We start from the raw sequence: 17,908 nt of genomic DNA, 5'->3' as shown, positions 1-17,908 counted from the left end.
GTTCTGACCAATCAAGACAGTGCCATTTGGAACAATCAAACTGTGAGGATTTGGAGTCCTCATTTGCATGAGGACTAACCAATCAGGGAGCAGGGGCAGGGGCAGGGGCAGGGACTTCTGTAGATATAAGCCAGCTCCCAGCTGCTTCCGGGGGCTACTTTCCTTGGGAGATTGGCCATGCATGTCCTCAGTGCTGCTGGGACACTGAGGCTGTCTCCCTGGAGCGGAACCGACCGGAACCAGGGGAGCTGGCGGCCCAGCGAAGCTCTCTAGCCGGAGAGGAGGCCTGTGTGCTGTTTCCTGCTGTAGCACAATTGAGCTGCTTTGCATTGAATAAAGTTACCTTCTTCGCCACACCCCCAGTCGGGGGTTCCTATTGGTGTTGAATTGATGCCAAAGACCACGGGTTGACAATGGCAATAAGATCTTTAACGTTTACTCAGTTGCTTTTTGTTTTGTTTTTTACATCAACAAATGGGGCCAATTGGTATTATGTCCCTCCTGCTGTCATACAAGCGGTGCGTTATTCAAGTGTTTCTGCCAAAAACTTTCAACCTGAACCTAATCACAAGGGGGGGGGGGGCAGGCAATCAAATAAAGATTATAGGATATTCTTTAAAACAATTGGCCTAAACTATTCAAATGTATCAACCTCCCAAAAGTCAAAAAACGTGGCAGGGGAGGGAAGGGGTAGGGGGAAGTGAAGGAGACTAGAGACACATTGGCTAATAATTTTGCATCGGTGTTAAGTTCCTCAGATATCAATGGTATGGAGGTCATATAAGACAACGCCTCTGTTCTTAGGTGATACTCGTTTAAGTATATTTGATATATATTTGCAGCAGTTTTAAAGCGGACAGTAATAAATGAACAGCCCCTAGCGCCCGGCACAAGTTTCGCGCACGCGCTCTGCTGTCTCTTTCCGACACTGAGGAGCGAGTGGGGAGGGGGCGCATCCGATTGGGTGCCAGGAGGCGGAAATACGCAAAAGTGAGTTCCGGTGATTGCGTAGGTTCCGGCGACTAAGGCGGCAAAATGGAGGAGCCACCTCACGGTGAGCTCGCGGAAGGGGCATGGGTGGCGGGGCTGAAGGGACAGGAGCTACTCTAACTGTGATTTTGTCTCTGCGCAGACTGTCCGGGAACCGGCAGCACCCAGGCCGGCCAAGGGGCCGCGTGCCAAGGGTGTCCCAACCAGCGGCTGTGCGCTTCAGGAGCCGGCAAGACGCCGGACCCGGGTGAGAAAGGGGCGATGCCTGAACGGGAAGTGAAAGGCGCGGGCCGGAAGAGGCGGGACGTAGGGGGAAACTGGGCGGTGACGGTGGGCAAGGGGCGGGTCCAGGAGGAGCCGGAGCTTGGAGTAGTCGGCCGGGTGGTGAGGGGCGGGACTTGAGAAATGAGTGACAAGATGCGGGGCTGAGGGACGGAGCCTTTAAAAGTCTAGGGGCCGGGAAAGCAGCCGGGATGCAGAGGAGCCTGAGGATAAGTGACTTGCAAGTCAAAAGGGGGCCTTTAGAAGAGCGGGGCTTGGGAGAAAGTCGGCTGCATTGAGGGGTTCGGCCACAGGTTTCGGTGACAGTGACTGACTGGTCTGGAGGAGGCCACCAGCAAAGGGAATAGGGTATAAACTTCGAAGTCAGGGAGCTTGGGCTTAAGTCCTGGCTCCCTCAGCTACTTTCTCTGGACAGCATTTCTTCCTTTTGAGGAGCGATTCTTCCATTCCTTCAACAGAAATGTGTGCTAATCGCCTCCTAGCACAGTGCTCTGTGCTGGGGGTATAGCTGTGAAAGATAGAGGTCGCTGCTCTAGTGGGTGCTAGTTCAGCAGGAGGGACCCACAGTAAACAAGCAGTCATCACAGCGATAAGTACTGTGAGGGTCCAACTGGAGGGTGGAGAGACCTCTGGGAACCTAGTAAAAGGAACTTAAAAAGCAGGAGCCTGGGAGGAGGACTTGGAAGGAGTTCAGACAGACTTCAGTTTGGTTTTTTTGGTTCCCACAAAAACAGTATCGGCCTTGCGCAAGAGTCTTAACCTTTCTGAGCCTCTCTTTCCTCGTCGGTCACAGGGGAGAAAAACAGTTACCTCGCAGCGTTGTTTGAAGGATTTGAAATAAGGTGAAATAGTGACAGCACAGCAAATGTGTAGTAAACGACAGTCGTCAGTGACAGGAACTTATCAGGGGCCTGCTGTCTGTCAGGGCTTCTCAGCCTGGGCACCGCTGACGTTGGAGCTGGGTGATTCTGTGTGGTGGGGCTGTCCTGAGCCCTGGCAGACATTTAGCAGCATCCCTGGCCTCCACCCACTACCTGCCAGGGGGGACCTCTTCCTTGTGACAACTAAAAATGGCCCCAGGCATTGCCATATGTCTCCTCTTGGATTTTTCCCCCAGGTTGAGAATCATTACTACAGTCATGCACCAAACAGTGATATTTTAGTGAATGATGGACTGCTTATATGACATGAGATTACAAGGGAGCTGAAAAATTCCCGTCACCTAGTGATGTGGCTGTCCTGACTTTATAGTGCAAAGCATTTTTCATGTGTCTGTGGTGATGCTGGTGTAAACAAACCTATGCACTGCCAGTCATATAAAAGTAGCACATGTAATTATGTATAGTACATAATATTTGATAATGATAGTAAATGACTGTTACAGATTTATATATTTACTACATGATACTTATCATTATTTTATAATGTATTCTTTCTACTTAATAAAAAAAGTTTCCTGTAAAACAGTATGTTGTGTTACATTGACAGCTGCTTCATACATCTGATGTCTAATCTCTTTATCACATCATCTTCTCTTGTGCTTGACTTAGTCTTGTGCTGTTTCATACAGTAACATGCTGTATAGACTTGTGGCCTGGGAGCAGTAGGCCTTATCGCATAGCCTAGGTGTGTAGCAGGTGCTACCATCTAGGTTTGTGTAAGTGCACTCTATGATGTTTGCAGGACAAAATTGCCTAATTGCAGAATGTATCCCTGTCGTCAAGTGGTTTTTGTATATTCAAAGCTCTGTTTTGGAGCCAGGAATAAAGTAGTGAACACTTCACGGCAGAGTCCCACCCCCATGGAGCTTATATTCCAGTAAAGGATGACAGGTAAGTAAACCAATAAGTAAGAAAATGTCAGATGTGATAATAGCCTTATTTTCTTCGTAGCGCTTACTACTACCATTGACTAGGTGGTATTTCACACACGATCGCTTGAAAGCACCCCGAGGACTTAGCTCCTTCTAGCTCATTGGAAGAGTGACATTCAGGATTTAGTTGGAGGATGTTATCACCTGAATTGTTTTCTTTGCAGCCATAGAGGAAATCAAAGAGAAAATGAAGACGGTGAAACACAAAATCTTGGTGTTGTCTGGGAAAGGCGGCGTTGGGAAAAGCACATTCAGCGCCCACCTTGCACACGCCCTAGCAGAGGATGAAAACACGCAGGTGCGACCTAGGGAAAAACTGGGAGAGGCTCCCTTCTGAGGGTTCATGATGGCTTGTAGGGAGGTGGTTCCTTAGACTAAGCTGAATTGGCGTCTTTTCTTTTTTTTAACCCTCACCCAAGGATCTTTTTTTCCATTGTTTTTCAGAAAAAGTGGAAGGGAGAGAAACATTGATTGGTTGCCTCCCAGATGTGCCCAGACCTGAGCCAGGGATCAAGCCCGAAACTGATACGTGCCCTTGATGGGAATTGAACCCGAGACCCTTCAATCCTCAGGCCTAAACAAACCTGCTAGGGCTGAATTGTTCTCTTTGATCCCTGCAGAAAGAATGAGGAAACACATGGCAGTCAGGCAGCGAAATGAAATACTTCATTGGGTGCTCTAGTTGTGAAAATGGATAGCAGGTGTACATTTCTCTTGGCATGCTGATTATTTATTACATTAAGTTCAGACTTCTTTCTTGTTATTGATCCCTTTCTGCCTTTTCTTAGTCCAGGGGTCTACAAACTCTACCTCATGGCCAAATCCAGCCCATCTCTTGTATTTTTTTGGCCTGTGAGCTAAGAATAATTTTTATACTTATTAATGGTAGCTTTTATTTTTTATTATTGTTATTATTTTTGTTATTTGGGGTTTGTTTTTATTAATTTTTTTTAATCCTTACCCAAGGATTTTTTAAAATTGATTTTGAGAGAGAGAGAGAGAGAGAGAGAGAGAGTGCGGGGGGGAGGTCGAGAAACATCGATGTGGGAGAGAAACATTGATCAGTTGCTGATCACCTGAACCGCCCAACAGCCTGGCTAGGGCTGTTTTTAAATGGTTACTTTAAAATTATTACATAAGTACCTACATAGTATCCTTAATTTTGCCCACAAAGCCTTAGATGTTTTCTGTTTGGCCCTTAAAGAAATCATTTGCTGACCCCTGTCCTAGGCCACTAACTTACACCCAGGTACACAGATGAGCAGGAAATCTCAAAGTACCCAGGGCTGCTCTCTGGATTTCAGCTTTAATAAAAGGTATGTTAGGGCAAAGAAGAAAACAATACTTTTTACCAAAAGGTCAAATGGAGATTTGCAGTACCTGTGATTTTTAAAATACACTAGGTTATTCATTGGGACTCATGGTAATTTTTTATCAACTTTAGAAAATGATCCCAATATTCACTTTATCATTTTATATCTAATAAAACCATGACTATTGTGTTTTTCAGTTTTTGGGTGTTTTTTTTTAATACACATCACATTCTACCTTTTTGTTGTTTCCAAAATGAAATTTTGCTCAAAATTCCAGTAAAACCCAGCTGCCCACATGTTGACCCTGAAGTGAGAGACCTCGCTGAGGACTGAGGACTTGTAGTTGGCACTGTGTGTGCTGTGTGTGCTAGTTGCTGTTTCAGCTGCCAGCCAAATGCTGTTTTCTCCATCAGAACACTTTTGGGGCCTGCAGGAGGTCTCTGTGTGACGTAGAAACAATCTTGTTTTGTTTATGTTAAAGCCCTTCCCTGCCATTTCAGTTCTTTCCATGGCCTTTGCGTGTTCTTTCTATGATATGAGTGCGTTCTTTCCATGTCTTTATGTGTGCCTTCTTTCCTGCATTGTTTTATTTCTGAAAGTTACTTTTCTAACATTTTGAAAATGGAAAGTTATTTTTATATACAAGGGCTAACTCTTTCACTTCTTACTCATTGACACTTCTTTTCTTACTGATTGACAAATGGCCCTTTACTTTTTTTTTACTTTTTTAGAAAGTAAGATAATGCTAGAGGTACATTTAATTTTGAAATTTTAAAATTGTCACTATTGCCTATTATATTTTAATACTCTAAAAGCTGGATAAATGTCAGTACTTCCTACTTGTGTGAAATAAACCATTCTACCTCAGTGTACAATCACACCCTAAGATTTTATTATGATAAAGACTATTTCCTCCATAGAAAGAACACACAAAAAACCCTCTTCCTGGGGCAGTGAGGAGGCCAGCTACAGGGAGCAAGGGGAATCAAGTCCACCATTCTGATATGCCCTCAACACACACACACACGCGTGCGCGAGACAGTTCGCCAGTACCCAAGAACTCCAGAAATACATTTTTTAAATCATAGGATGACAGTATTAGAGTTTGCCTCAGGGGTTGGCAGGCTTTATTTAAAGAGCCGGATGGTAAATATTTTAGGCTTTGCAGGCCATACAAATTCTGTAGCAACTATTCAGTTCTGCCCTTCAGCATGAAGGGAGCCATAGACAGCCTGTGAACCACGAACATGGCTATATTCTAATAAAACTTTATTGTTACAGAAACTTGAATTTCATATAATTTTCACAACATGACATAAAAGTATTATTTTGATTTTTATTTTTCCAACCCTCTAAAAATGTAATAACCATTTTTAGCTTGTGGGCTGTACAAAAACAGGTGGCAGGCTGGATTTGGCCCCTGGGTTGTAGCTTCCTGGGCCCTGGTTTGGTTTGTAACACCAGAACCACCTGTGCTGGCTGGGGGAGCACATCTTTGGAGGATTGAAACCTCGGCAGGCCACAGCCTTGGGTCAGTGAAGAGGCTGAACTAGATGCTCTGTAAAGCTTGATGTTCCTGTTATCAGTAAGACTCTGAATTCTGCCATGTCCCTTTTCCGATCATTTTTATAATACGTGGAGCTGCTATCACTGGCCTACATGACTGATATGGGCTTCTCTAGAATCTGGTATCTGCCATCCAAGGTGTGCTCTAGGGATTTGGGGAAAGGGAAAGATGACTGGGGGACACCTGGGCTTGGAGAAAGAGACATCTAGACTGTGATGGGAATGATGAATGGGGGGCAGGGGTGGACAAAGGCACAGAGGTGGACTGCCAGAGCAGACATGGACAGGCAGGCAGTGGGGACTGCTCCAGTGAAGGGAGCCAAGGCTGAGACTGAGACAGACCAGTGCTTTAGGAGCACGGCTGTGACAGCCAACCGTGTGTGGCTGTTGTTACAGGGTGATGGGAAGCCAGCCAGGAGGCGTTGCTCATGTTTCCATGAGAGGCCCCAGGGGTCCAAACTAGGGCAGTGACTGGAGCAAACAGCAGGGAACAAATGAGGACAAAGTTGTAGAGACAGAAACAGCAGAACCTCCCAACTTTTGGAAGAGAGGAGTCAGAACTCTAGTTGAGCATTTGGGGTGCAGTCTATTGTGGTCAAGAACACAGGCTCTGGGGTCACACTGCCCAGGTTCACATCACAGCCCCCCAACACCACCGCTGTGGCTTTGGGTAGGTTACCAGGCTCACTGTGCCTTGGTTTACCCATCTGTAAAATGGGTCTCAGACTGTGTGAGACAATGCACGTAAATGTAAAGTCCTTAACGTGGTACCTGACATAGTAAGTGCTCAATAAATGTCCTTGATAGCAGTCATTATTACTTCATTCCACTAACTGAAATATGGAGTGGGTGATGAAATTTTCACTTTAGTGATAATGAGTTGGTAGCCTACCCAAACAGTGCTGAGCAGGTTCAAAATATACTTGTCAATTTTTTCTTCTGTTAGTCACCAATCTCTTGCCATTTGTGGGTCAGATTTGTATTGGCCAGTTGGCTAACCAAGAAATCTGTTTTCTCAGATTGTCCAGGTTACCCAGAGTAATCGCTGCTTTTAGAAGCTGTCGGGCATATTCTTCACAGCTCTCTGGAGATGGTCTCTCACCAGGCCATTTGCAAGTAACCGCTTGTGAATCAACAGCTGTTTACATATAATCACACTTCCCTATAATTGTGTTCCGAAGTCCCCACTGTACATGTCTAGACTTTCCAGTATACTGAAGGAAAGCACACCATCCAGTGTGGAAATATGGCTGGATAAAGCTGAATTTCTTCATGCAGCGGTACTTTTAAAAAATGCCAGCACTCGGAAAGGTGTATTTTCCCCAGCAGACCTACTTATAACTGAAAACATCACTCTCTCCAAAAGGTTCACAGTGTCGGCGTATGGTAGATGGCTCAGTGTGTCTTGCAGATTACAGTCAAGTCGCACACATTCCTCCCTGCCCTGAGTTCAGCAGGACGGTGGGAAGCACTCTGTCCCTTTTCTAACTGAGCAAAGCTGTTCATGTCAGCACTCAGGGCAGGCAGATGTCTGTTAGCTCATTTTCAAAGGGCCTTGCATCAGGAGGCAGCAGAACTGGGAAGCTCCTGACTAATCACAGGCAGGCTGGGAAGTGTGTAAGTTGTGGTGAAGGGAGGCGGAGGAGCCTGGCCTGTGACATCAAGGACTCGCACGCTATTTCTCCACCACAAGTCACCAGCTTTCATAAATTACCACTTCATCACCTTGCCCTGTGATCTAAAAGATGAACTCTCTCGTTAAAAGGTCCACACTAGGTGCTTCAGGACTTCACAGTTTTTTAGACCCGTCTCTGGGGTTTGTAGACTTTAAAGCTGGAAGGGCCCTAACAATCTCCCAAAACACTTGTTTCACAGATCAGGCATTCAGACAGGTGGGGCTGGGGGAAGAAAAGCAATGTGTGTGAGGTGACAGCCTCCACCTGCCAAGTTAGGACTATACTCCACTTTCCATGGCCTTTTCTGTTTTGTTTATTTCATTTTCCTTAATTTTTTTTTAAAGCCCCTAAGTTCTGTGGCTTCCAGGAAACATCAGAGAAACAGAAGTGCCATTTCAGTACACTTTGTAAAGCAACACACACACATGCACACGCCGCCACCAGTGTCCCAGCTGCTTCACCCGCCCGCCTGGGCAGCCTGGCCTCTGCCACACCTGTGGGCCGAGACAGGGCTTTAAGGTGGTGTCTCCTGGGGCTCAGCAGCACTGAGCACGGGCACAAGAAGCCCCCACACCTGGCACCGCCCTGGCCCAAGTAGCCACATGGCGACAGCCTCCTCTAAGGGGAAGTTTGGATCCCGACAGCATTGCAGTGCCCCCTCCACCACTGTGTGTGGGAGAGGTGGGGCAGGGCTGCTGCTTCCCCTCAGGCTTCTAGCACCTTCCCCGGAGGCCCTGGTGAGGGTGATGGCATGCACGTCTCTCTCAGCCAGTGTTCTCTGGCTTCACTTGAGCAGAAAGTGAATCAATTGGATGGATATTGGGGATAGTGACAGGATCAGCAGGAGGTTTGGAAGGGACAGGACATGGCCACTGGAGATCTGGATAGCAGGAATGTGGGTACTGCCACAGGAGTGAGTGCAGGCAATCCATTTCTTGTGTCCTTGCATCACTCCACTCATGATTCACTCCCTTGGTTGTGAGGAGTTTAATGTCTCAAAAGGAAACTAGTTAAATTGTTCCCACAGGAACATGGGAGACTGGGCCAGAAACCGAAGAGTGTTCATCAATGTCTGTTCGGGTCGTGGTGATGGTGTGATTTCTTAGATCGTGAGGTTGTGATGTAGAATGTCTGTGGATCGTTAACACACATCGTTCCCCAAGTATCAGAGATCAAGAAGGCCTTGGAAGTCAGGCTATGAAGGGAAAGCAGGATGTTTGGGGTGGAAGGAGTCATCCAAGGCTATGTTCACCACTAGCAAAGAGGTTTTCTAGATTTCCTTCTTATTTTCAGTTTCTTTTCTGGAAGTTGAGCCTAACCTTCAGGATCACGGGAAAACAGGGTTTGGTCAGAGCTCAGCTTGCCAGGCCCCATGGGGTAGTGGAAAGAGCCCAGGCATTGGAGTGAAAGGCCTCTATTTATGTCCCAGTTCTGCTCCTTGCTCATTGGACAAATCACTGGGCCCCTCTGAACCTTAGTTTCCTCTTCTGTAAAGGAGAGGTAATGGTACCCACCTCAGGTACATAGTAAGGGCCAAGTAAACAGTGCCAAGACCTGAATTTCCAAGTGGCCTGACACCCAGGTCCACAGGATTACCTGGAGCCAGGTCAGTCTGGGGCGAGAGGGAGGGAGTCAGTATTGATGCACTTTGGCCAGGTTCTCTTTTGGAGCCTTGGACTACATCTCCACGACTGAGAAGATAAGTGTAACTCTTCCTCAGGAGATTCTGTTTGGCCCACGTTTGACCCAGTTTCTTTCCATCTTCTCCCCTCTCCCTTTTTCCTCAAACCCTGCTTCCCTCCCAGCTGTGTGTATCTGAAGGATTGTATATTCTGTTGTGTTACAGCGCTGGTCTCCTTGTTCCCCAGGTTGCTCTTCTAGACATTGATATATGCGGACCATCAATTCCCAAGATAATGGGACTGGAAGGAGAACAGGTAAGAGCCATATTACAAAATGCAGTGAAGTGGTCTCACGGCAAACTACAGCGCTGAGCTACTCAACCTAAACCTGGGGGTTAGCATAGCCGGTGCATTTTTACATTGACATGATAGAACCAGGTAAATGTTTGCTAATCCATCTGTCTACTTTAACAATAACTGAATTGAGGGGAGGAGGAATTATATATAAAGTTCATCTAAACCATTAAAGAAGTGTTGGTTTCCATGCCTTCTCAGAGGGGAAGGGAAACAGCAAGTGAAATGCAGAAGTAAGACACAGAAACTTAGCCCTGACTGGGAAAGCTAGACCAGGGTTGGCTGGGGGCTTGTAGTGTGGACGCAAGGGAATATTTCTGCCCTGTGACCACTTCTGGGGAACTGAGACTTTGAAGCAGGCAAATGATGTAGGGTGGGAGCAGGGCCACAGCAGTCTGTGCAAGTCATAGTCTCTCCCTTCGGAGTGGCAAGAAGCAATCCAAGGAAGGGTTCCCCTAGGGGCGGTGCATTGAATATGGCTGGAGGGCTGGGCTGTTCCAGGGGTGTCAAAACTGGTTCATTTTTAAGTGCTGGCACTGTTCTGGGTACTAGGGTCCAGTGGTGAGCAATGCCCTCTTGGGAAGGGACAGATGATAGGTAATGGAAAACTGAAGCAGAGTGAGGGGACAGACCGGGTGGAGCAGGGCAGGCACAGGGAGCTGCTGCAGAAAGTCGAGGAGAAGCCTTCTTGGCTGAGGGAGTAAGTGCAGGAGCCCTGAGACAGGAGAATCCTCATTTCCTCTGAAGAGTGGCCAGTGGGGCTGGGGCAGAGTGCAGGGGCCTGGGGGTAGCTGGAGGGTAGCCAGAGACAAGTGGGGCCAGTCCGCATGGGCTCTGCTCAGGGGTTGGGCTTTGCCTCTGAGGGTGCTGGGAAGGCTGTGATACCTTGCAGGGTCAAGGTCAAGCAGCAGGATCAGACATCTGTGACCACATACCACAAGCTTTGTAGCACATGCCCACAGTATAGGTGTATGTTTATTTACTTGTAAGTTGTTATACAGATATACCCTACTGTGCACTACATAAGTGTTCTATAAAAACTGAAATTTTTAAACAGTGAGATAAAACAGAATCTGCACTATTTTCTTCTCCTACACTGTTGGGTCATCATGTTTACCCCTCTCTTAAGACCAGCACCTTAAAGAACAAGGATAAGGAGGAATGAATGGTTTGTGTGTGTTTTTAATGAGACTTCAAAGCCAGACACACAGGATCACATGTTACACGATTGCATTTCTGTGAATGTCTGCAATAGGCACAGGTGCAGAGACAGAGTAGATCCGTGGCCACCTGTTTCTGGAGGGGCGTGTGGGGCTTGGGGGTGACAGGGAAGAAGAGGTGCAGGGTGTCTCCCTGGAGTGATAAAAATGTCCTCAAGTTGATTGTGGTGGCTGATGTACAATTGTGTGACTATCCTGAGTCTTTGTACACTTTCAATAGGGGAATTGTATGGTATGTAAATTATATCTCAGTAGAGCTATTTTAGAAAGTAAGGCTTCATTAAGAAAGCCTGTTTTGGCTCCTGTGTTGCTCTCATTTCTAAGACAGATGTGTAATTGGAAGGTGCTTAAGTTCTAGCTTTATAACGGATGCAAAGCTGAGCCCTGGCTATAGATGAACACCCGTGAGGAAGAGTCTGAATCTTGAAGTAGTCCCAGGGAGCTTCTCATTGACACCCTTTCTCCCAGTGCTTGTCCCCTGGGGACAGCAGGCCAGAGCTGAAGCTCTGACCACTGGCAGGGCAGGTGCTGTATCACCTGGCTCACTGACGGTCCTTGCTCCACTCCCCGACTTTTAGAGGCAACCTCGCTGCTCCACAGTTACCTGCATTTTCTCAGTAATCCACAAGCAGTTTCTGTCACTCTTTGAAAATACCTCAGACCCCAAATTATATTTGACTCAGGTAACTTTGGTTCCCTGACAAGATGTCTAAGCAGAGTTTCAAAATAACCCAATTTGTTGGGAAAAAAGAATATGGAATTATAGCTTTCATTAATGCCCCCCCCCACTGTTCACTCCACATTAAGGATTTAGTGGATGCATTTTAGATGAATTGTATTTTGTAAAACTGTCTTCTTGCTGCGTAAAATGTGTCTGTGCATGAAGTGTGGCCAGGTGCAGGATTTACAAGCGACTCTTGATGCCCGTGTTCACACAGGTTCACCAGAGTGGCTCGGGCTGGTCTCCAGTGGTGAGTGCTCACCTCTTGCCTACTTTCAGGGGAGTGAGTGTGGTCCAGCTGTGCACGGTGGGTAGGTGGAGGGCTGGCAGCACTGTTCTCGGCCCCCTGTGGATCATTCAGCAGATATTTATGGAGGCACTTTCTAGGTACAGGGCCTCCATTGAGGACCAGGGCTTGGCAGACTGTTTCTGAAAAGGGTCAGGCAGTGAATATTTTCACTTCGTGGGCTGTACACTTCCCATTACTGTAGCTCAAAAGTAGTAATATGTAAACAAATGGCCATGGCTGTATTCCAGTAAAACTTCATGTATGAAAACGGATGGTGGGCCAGGCTTGGCCCAGGGGCCTCGCCTCACCAACCCAGGGCCAGTCAGTTGAGGAGGTGATGCTCATGTATTTCCGCCAGGTTGACTGTCGTTGCAGCTGAGGGCTACAGGACACCTCTCTCAATTCCCCCCATATGGTAACCTGTTTTTTCCAAAAATGATTTGAGGATTCAAAGAGTGAATATACTCATAGATCACACAGTACTATTGTCCCCAAAATGGGTTTTTTTCAGCCAGAGAAGACATAGGGAAGTTCCTTGTGCTGTGGCTTTAAGTAAAATGTCTTTTGCTTCATTCTCTCCAGTTCCTGGAAGACAATCTGGGGGTGATGTCGGTGGGTTTCTTACTCAGCAGTCCCGATGATGCTGTTATCTGGAGAGGACCAAAGAAAAATGGTTTGCCGCTCTGCTTTCTGTCTCTCATCACTCTCTTCCAAGGGCAGAACTGCCCTGGGTTCCCTCTGCACCCCGTCCTGCTGGGGTGCCACAGCCATCCTGCTGGGCTCCGCAGGGCAGAGGTTTAAGCATCCAGTTGTCCCTTCCTTCGCTGGTTGAAGACAGCTAATAGGAACATCAGTTTTTGTTCCATAGATTTTAATATCTATTATGGGGTTTTTTTCTTCTGAGAACCTATATAACCCTGAAATTATTCGTATGATGGTTTTGTAGTGGCTTCTTTGTGTCAGGGAAAGAAGTGTTTGAAGTGAAATCAATACTAGGTTGATTGGGCACTGAGGCTCGGGGTGACAGTGCGAAAATGTCATTTAGGGTGAGGTTCTTCAGGCTCGGTACTGTGGGCATTTTGGGCCGGATGATTGTTTGTTAGGGGAGGGGTGGACTGTGCTCTACGCCTCCACCCCCGGGGCAGCCCTGGCCTCTGTGCTGGATGCCAGTGGTGCCCCTCCCTCGGCGTGGCAACCAGAAATGTCTCCTGACATTGCCGGTGCCAGCGATTGAGGGTCTAGACCGAACATCCTTGAGGATCACAGGCTGTGTTTCTGTAGAGCCCCAAGCTCAGCACAGGGAAGGGGAATTGCATCAGCTTGGGTCCTCCTCTCAGGCATGATCAAGCAGTTCCTCCGCGACGTGGACTGGGGAGAGGCTGACTACCTCATCGTGGACACCCCGCCCGGCACGTCGGACGAGCACCTCTCAGTCGTCCAGTACCTGGCTGCGGCGCACATCGACGGGGCCGTGATCATCACCACCCCTCAGGTGAGCCAGGGCCGGGGGCAGCCGGCTCCAGACCGTGCCCCTGGGAAGCTTTCTTCCTCACAGGGCCCTGAGACCCTGGGCTCCAGGGGGCTCTTCAGAACACGCAGGCCTGGTTTGTCTCTGCAGAAACCTCGCTTATCTTTGGTCCAGGCACTTCCAGTTGGCAAATAAGCATTCCACAGTTGGGTTTTTGGTCCAATAGTTCAGAATTGCCTTTTTAATTTCCCCGAGACCATTGGTGCTGTTATAATTCAGATTGTACCCCATGGTCACCTTGTACTCATGCATTGGGTCCCTAAGGCCTGCAGGGCTTCTTTATCGCATTTCAAAACAGTCCAGGAACTGTCCCCAGTTTTTCACAGCACCAGCCTGGGGCTAGATGGGGGTTTTTGGGTAAGCTGCTGCTGGCCTTGCCAGCTCCTCATGTACCAGTCACGTAGAGGCTGTGCCACGGGGCTGTGCTGAACCCAGACTGGGTAAGTCCCACAGCAGTAAATGTGGTCAGCTCTGGGCTATGCTTTATTATTAGTGCCCCTGATCTTAAGGGTCTCAAGAAGCCAACAGCCAATTCTCTTCAGTTATCTTTCTTTTTACAATACTCTTCTCCACTCCCAAGAAAGAGAATAGAGAGGGCTTACCTTAGTCTGCCTGAGTCGGGCAGCATGACCCCCCTCCTTCACCAGGCCCTCACTGAGCATTCACTACATGCAGGCCCTGGGCTGGGCACCAGGGCAATAAAACAGGCGGGTCCTCCCTCCTGGCCTATGCAGTTCACTGAGGAAGGTGGGTGCTGCACACACGGACGCATGGGTGATGCTATGTTAGGGTGTGACAGGCACAGCGGCCCTCGAGAAGGTGGCTGGGTCAGCGAGTGTTGTGACAGGATCGTGTCTGTCAGATCACTCTGGTTCCCTGTGGAGAGAGATGTGGGGGCATGTGGCAGAGCAAGATACCACTTAGGTGGCTAGAGGCAGGGGGCACCTGGCCCGGGGGTGGAAGTGGAGGGAAGATGAGTTGGTCCCAATGAAATTACCTAAAAGGAAACAGTCTGGCTGGAATGTACCGCTCGGGACGTTGGTGGTGGGGAAGGTTTTCTGTGTGTGGAGGCAAGGGGCCTATGAGAAGCCATGTTTGGGCCTATTTTGCTATGAACATAAAGCTGCTCTAAAAGTAAAGTCTATTAAGAAACAACAAAATTCTAGTTGGCCCAAAGATGGCTTCTCCAATACCACATTTGTTGTGAAGAGAGACATGGAGTCCCCATAGGGTTCAAGAAGAGGGGACAGAGCAAGCAGGTGCTGGCACTTCCTCAGGAAGCCCTGGGGCACGCTCCACGTGTATGCGCTTTGTTTAGAACCTCTCTGGAAAATGTGACTTCAGGCTGGGGACACCTACTTCCTCAGAGCCCTTCCCATCCAGCACTGGCAGACTTAATTACAGGACACCGAGGAGAGAACCACAGAGGTACAGTAAGATGCAGAGACTATGTCATGGCCAGTTTACTTTCTAGCTAAATGCCTTGCCTGCACCCTAGCCTCAAAGGCCTAGACCCAAATGTATGCCTCCGAAGAATAGATGACTCAAAGCTGTGAGCCTTTGGGAGCCAGTGACTATTAGTCACACGTGCTAAGGAGTAGCCATGCTTGACAACAGCAAGCTAGGATACACATGTCTGCAATAACACTGGACGGGAAATAGGGTGGGAGGGTACTAGGCACTGATTATACTCAGTACTCACACCGGGAAGTGTGCATTGAGAGTTCCCTGTAAAGGCCCAGATAGTAAGTGTTTTAGTCTTTGGGGATCATATGGTCTCTGTCATGGCCACTCAGCTGTAGCATTGTAGGGTAAAAGCTACCTGAGACAGTATGTAAAGAAATGAGCATGGCTATATTTCAGAAGAATTTTACAAAAGCAGGCAGCCAGCCAGAATTAGCACACAGGCCTAGTTTCCCATCCCCTGACCTAAAAAAGAATGCCCACTTTGGCTCAGCATAGTATGTTGACAAGAAAGTAGACAGAGATATGCAAAAAGGTCACTTTTCTATAGATTCATTGTACGTTTGCTATTTGACTGTTCAGGTTTATCCTTTTGGGGTTTTGTGGGAAATAGTGCCTAGGACAGGGCTTAGCACATGGTCAGCACTAAATAAATACTCATTGAGTAAATGGCGCACATCCCTAAGGCTTTATGAGTATGATCCACTGCATTGCAACCATCCCACAACCACACGTTCTGTTTCTTGTACTTTGACTTTGAAACAACTGGTCTTTTGAACCTTGATAGGAGGTGTCCCTCCAGGATGTCCGGAAAGAAATCAGCTTCTGTCACAAGGTAAAGCTGCCCATCATCGGGGTGGTGGAGAACATGAGCAGCTTCGTCTGCCCCAAGTGTAAGGTAAGGCTCTGTCTGACCAGCCCCTTCTGGGGGTTTCTGTGAAGCCGGTTCTGCTTCCCCATTGTTTCCAGAAATGGGATCACAATTACAATTCTCTACTGCTGATTTAATGAAAAGTCTTTGGCAGTTAGTGTTTCACATTCAAAATGGACACTTTTGAAAAGTTTGTTTAAAATATGGCCCAGCCTTCTGATTCTGAAACAAAGTCATGATTCCCCCCATTTACTTTGCCTCACAGAAAGAGTCTCAGATATTCCCACCCACGACTGGGGGCGCAGAGGTCATGTGCCGGGACCTGAAGATCCCTCTCCTTGGCAAAGTGCCTCTGGACCCACACATAGGTGGGTGAGTCTCAACACCCCAGTTCTGTCGCTGAGCGGGGCCTTCACACTTTGGGGCATTGGCCCCAGAACCCACCTCCAGGAGCTCCCCCTCCCCGTGAGAGAAGCAGTGAAACATGCAGGCAGATGCCAAGAGAGCAGCAAACTTCAGGGAGATGCCAGGGTGCAGGGAGGATACCAGGATAGGAACAAAGTGACCCTAAGGGGACTGTTCTGGGACCTGTACTTCCCAGACCAAGTCCCTCTCCTGTGAGTTTGGGCTTCCCAAACAGCTTCCACCACGTTCCCAGGGGAGCTCCATCTCTGTCATCCCCCTCTCACCTGGGGCTCCTTCCCTCACTTGGGTTTCCCTGTCCCGTGGGGCAGTGTGCTAGGGAAGTTGAGGAAATGACAGTTCCACAGTTGACCTCACCAGGGTCCACTAAGGTTGGGGAGCAGCTGTGGGTGGTGGAACCACTGATTCTGCTTCTCCATCCGTGCTCAGCATCTGGGGGAAGGGGTGGAGAAGCTGACCGCAGGGCTCTACCCCGGAGCGAGGGTGGGCACACAGATGGAGAAGGCGAGAATGCCACACGCCCGCTGGGGCAGGCCTCTGCATCTTGCTCACCTGGACACCGGGTTGACATCCTAGAGACAACCTGCAAGTCCATAGGAGGGCACTGGAGTGGACTGTCTTGTGAAAGATTGACAGTTGATACTGATGTGGAATGACCTCCAGGATGAAATTATACATGGAAAAAGCAGTAGGCAGAACATGTGTATTATGCTGCCATTCTTTTTTTAAGTATATGGGTGCGTATGTGCATATATATGGCAGGTTTGTGTGCACATATTATTTCTAGAAAGACATCTGAAACACTGGTAGCCTCTTTTGGACTCACCTTTTATGGTCCAACGTTTTGTATACCATACTTTTTTACATTTACATTCATTATCTTTTTACTGAAAGAACTAATTAATCTTTTAAAATGCAGGTTCCTGGGCCCACGAAGGAGTTGCTGAATCTGCCCTTTGTGGGGCCCTGGAACCTGTGTTTGCCATACACCACCCAGATGACTTTTAGGCACACAGTAAACACCCTCAGCCAGGTGAGGCTCAGCAGTGTTGAAACGCTGGCCAGGGTCCCTGCTGCATGGAGGGAGGCAGGGGAGATCCTCTCAGACCATCCCCTCACCTGATGTTCATTCTTAGCTTTATTCATTATGAATGCAGTGGGTTCAGAAGCTTCCTAATGTCACAGGCACAGAAAGAGCCCAAGGTCATGTCATGTTGCCACTTTGTTCTCTTTAGGGATTTAATTCTTTCATTTGTTTCTTTAAGGTAAGAGTTGTGACGAAGGACGGTCTTTTTTGATGGACGCGCCAGATTCACCAGCCGCATTGGCCTACAGAAGTATAATTCAGAGTAAGTGTGCCTGTGAGTCTTGTGAATCCAGATGGCTGTGGGGCTAGGAAGTGACAGAAATGAGCACAGTGGGCTGGGTGTGAGAAGGTGTGACTTAAGATCATAAATGGTCACTGCCACACAGCCTCAGCTGGGGACAATCAGGACATTAGGGTCTGGGATGACCTATAGAGTGGCTCCCTCAGCCCAGGAAGCCAGTCTATGAGAAACCTTTCAGTACGTCCATATTGTGAACTAAGTCATAGTTTAAAAGACGCAGTGAGGGTGAATTTGATGGCATAGGAAATACATCTCAGTAAAGCTGGCAAAATAAAACTAAGAAAAAAGCCCCACAAAGCCTAGTGAGTCAAACCAAACCCATGTGCAG

General features: G+C 47.9%; 1 protein-coding gene across 2 annotated transcripts in view; it reads left to right on the top strand.

The window, feature by feature from the left end:
* Window positions 1-1,029: 1,029 nt before the first annotated feature.
* NUBP1 (NUBP iron-sulfur cluster assembly factor 1, cytosolic) overlaps window positions 1,030-17,908 on the top strand; it is a 17,541-nt gene continuing 662 nt past the window's right edge. The window contains exons 1-10 of one of the 2 annotated variants that reach the window (XM_016197589.2): window positions 1,030-1,054; window positions 1,133-1,237; window positions 3,310-3,443; window positions 9,569-9,637; window positions 11,835-11,867; window positions 12,489-12,579; window positions 13,244-13,398; window positions 15,686-15,796; window positions 16,035-16,137; window positions 17,458-17,541. In XM_016197589.2, coding sequence (XP_016053075.1) covers window positions 1,036-1,054; window positions 1,133-1,237; window positions 3,310-3,443; window positions 9,569-9,637; window positions 11,835-11,867; window positions 12,489-12,579; window positions 13,244-13,398; window positions 15,686-15,796; window positions 16,035-16,137; window positions 17,458-17,541 — 904 coding nt within the window. In that variant the 5' untranslated portion in view covers window positions 1,030-1,035. The remainder of the gene's footprint in view (window positions 1,055-1,132; window positions 1,238-3,309; window positions 3,444-9,568; window positions 9,638-11,834; window positions 11,868-12,488; window positions 12,580-13,243; window positions 13,399-15,685; window positions 15,797-16,034; window positions 16,138-17,457; window positions 17,542-17,908) is intronic. The other variant, XM_087815652.1, reaches the window with a different exon arrangement.

Source organism: Miniopterus natalensis, chromosome 3 (genome assembly GCF_054644295.1).
Source record: "Miniopterus natalensis isolate mMinNat1 chromosome 3, mMinNat1.hap1, whole genome shotgun sequence".
Lineage (NCBI taxonomy): Eukaryota > Metazoa > Chordata > Mammalia > Chiroptera > Miniopteridae > Miniopterus > Miniopterus natalensis.
Note: the sequence above shows the minus strand (reverse complement) of the source record. Positions and strands in the feature narration are given on the sequence as shown.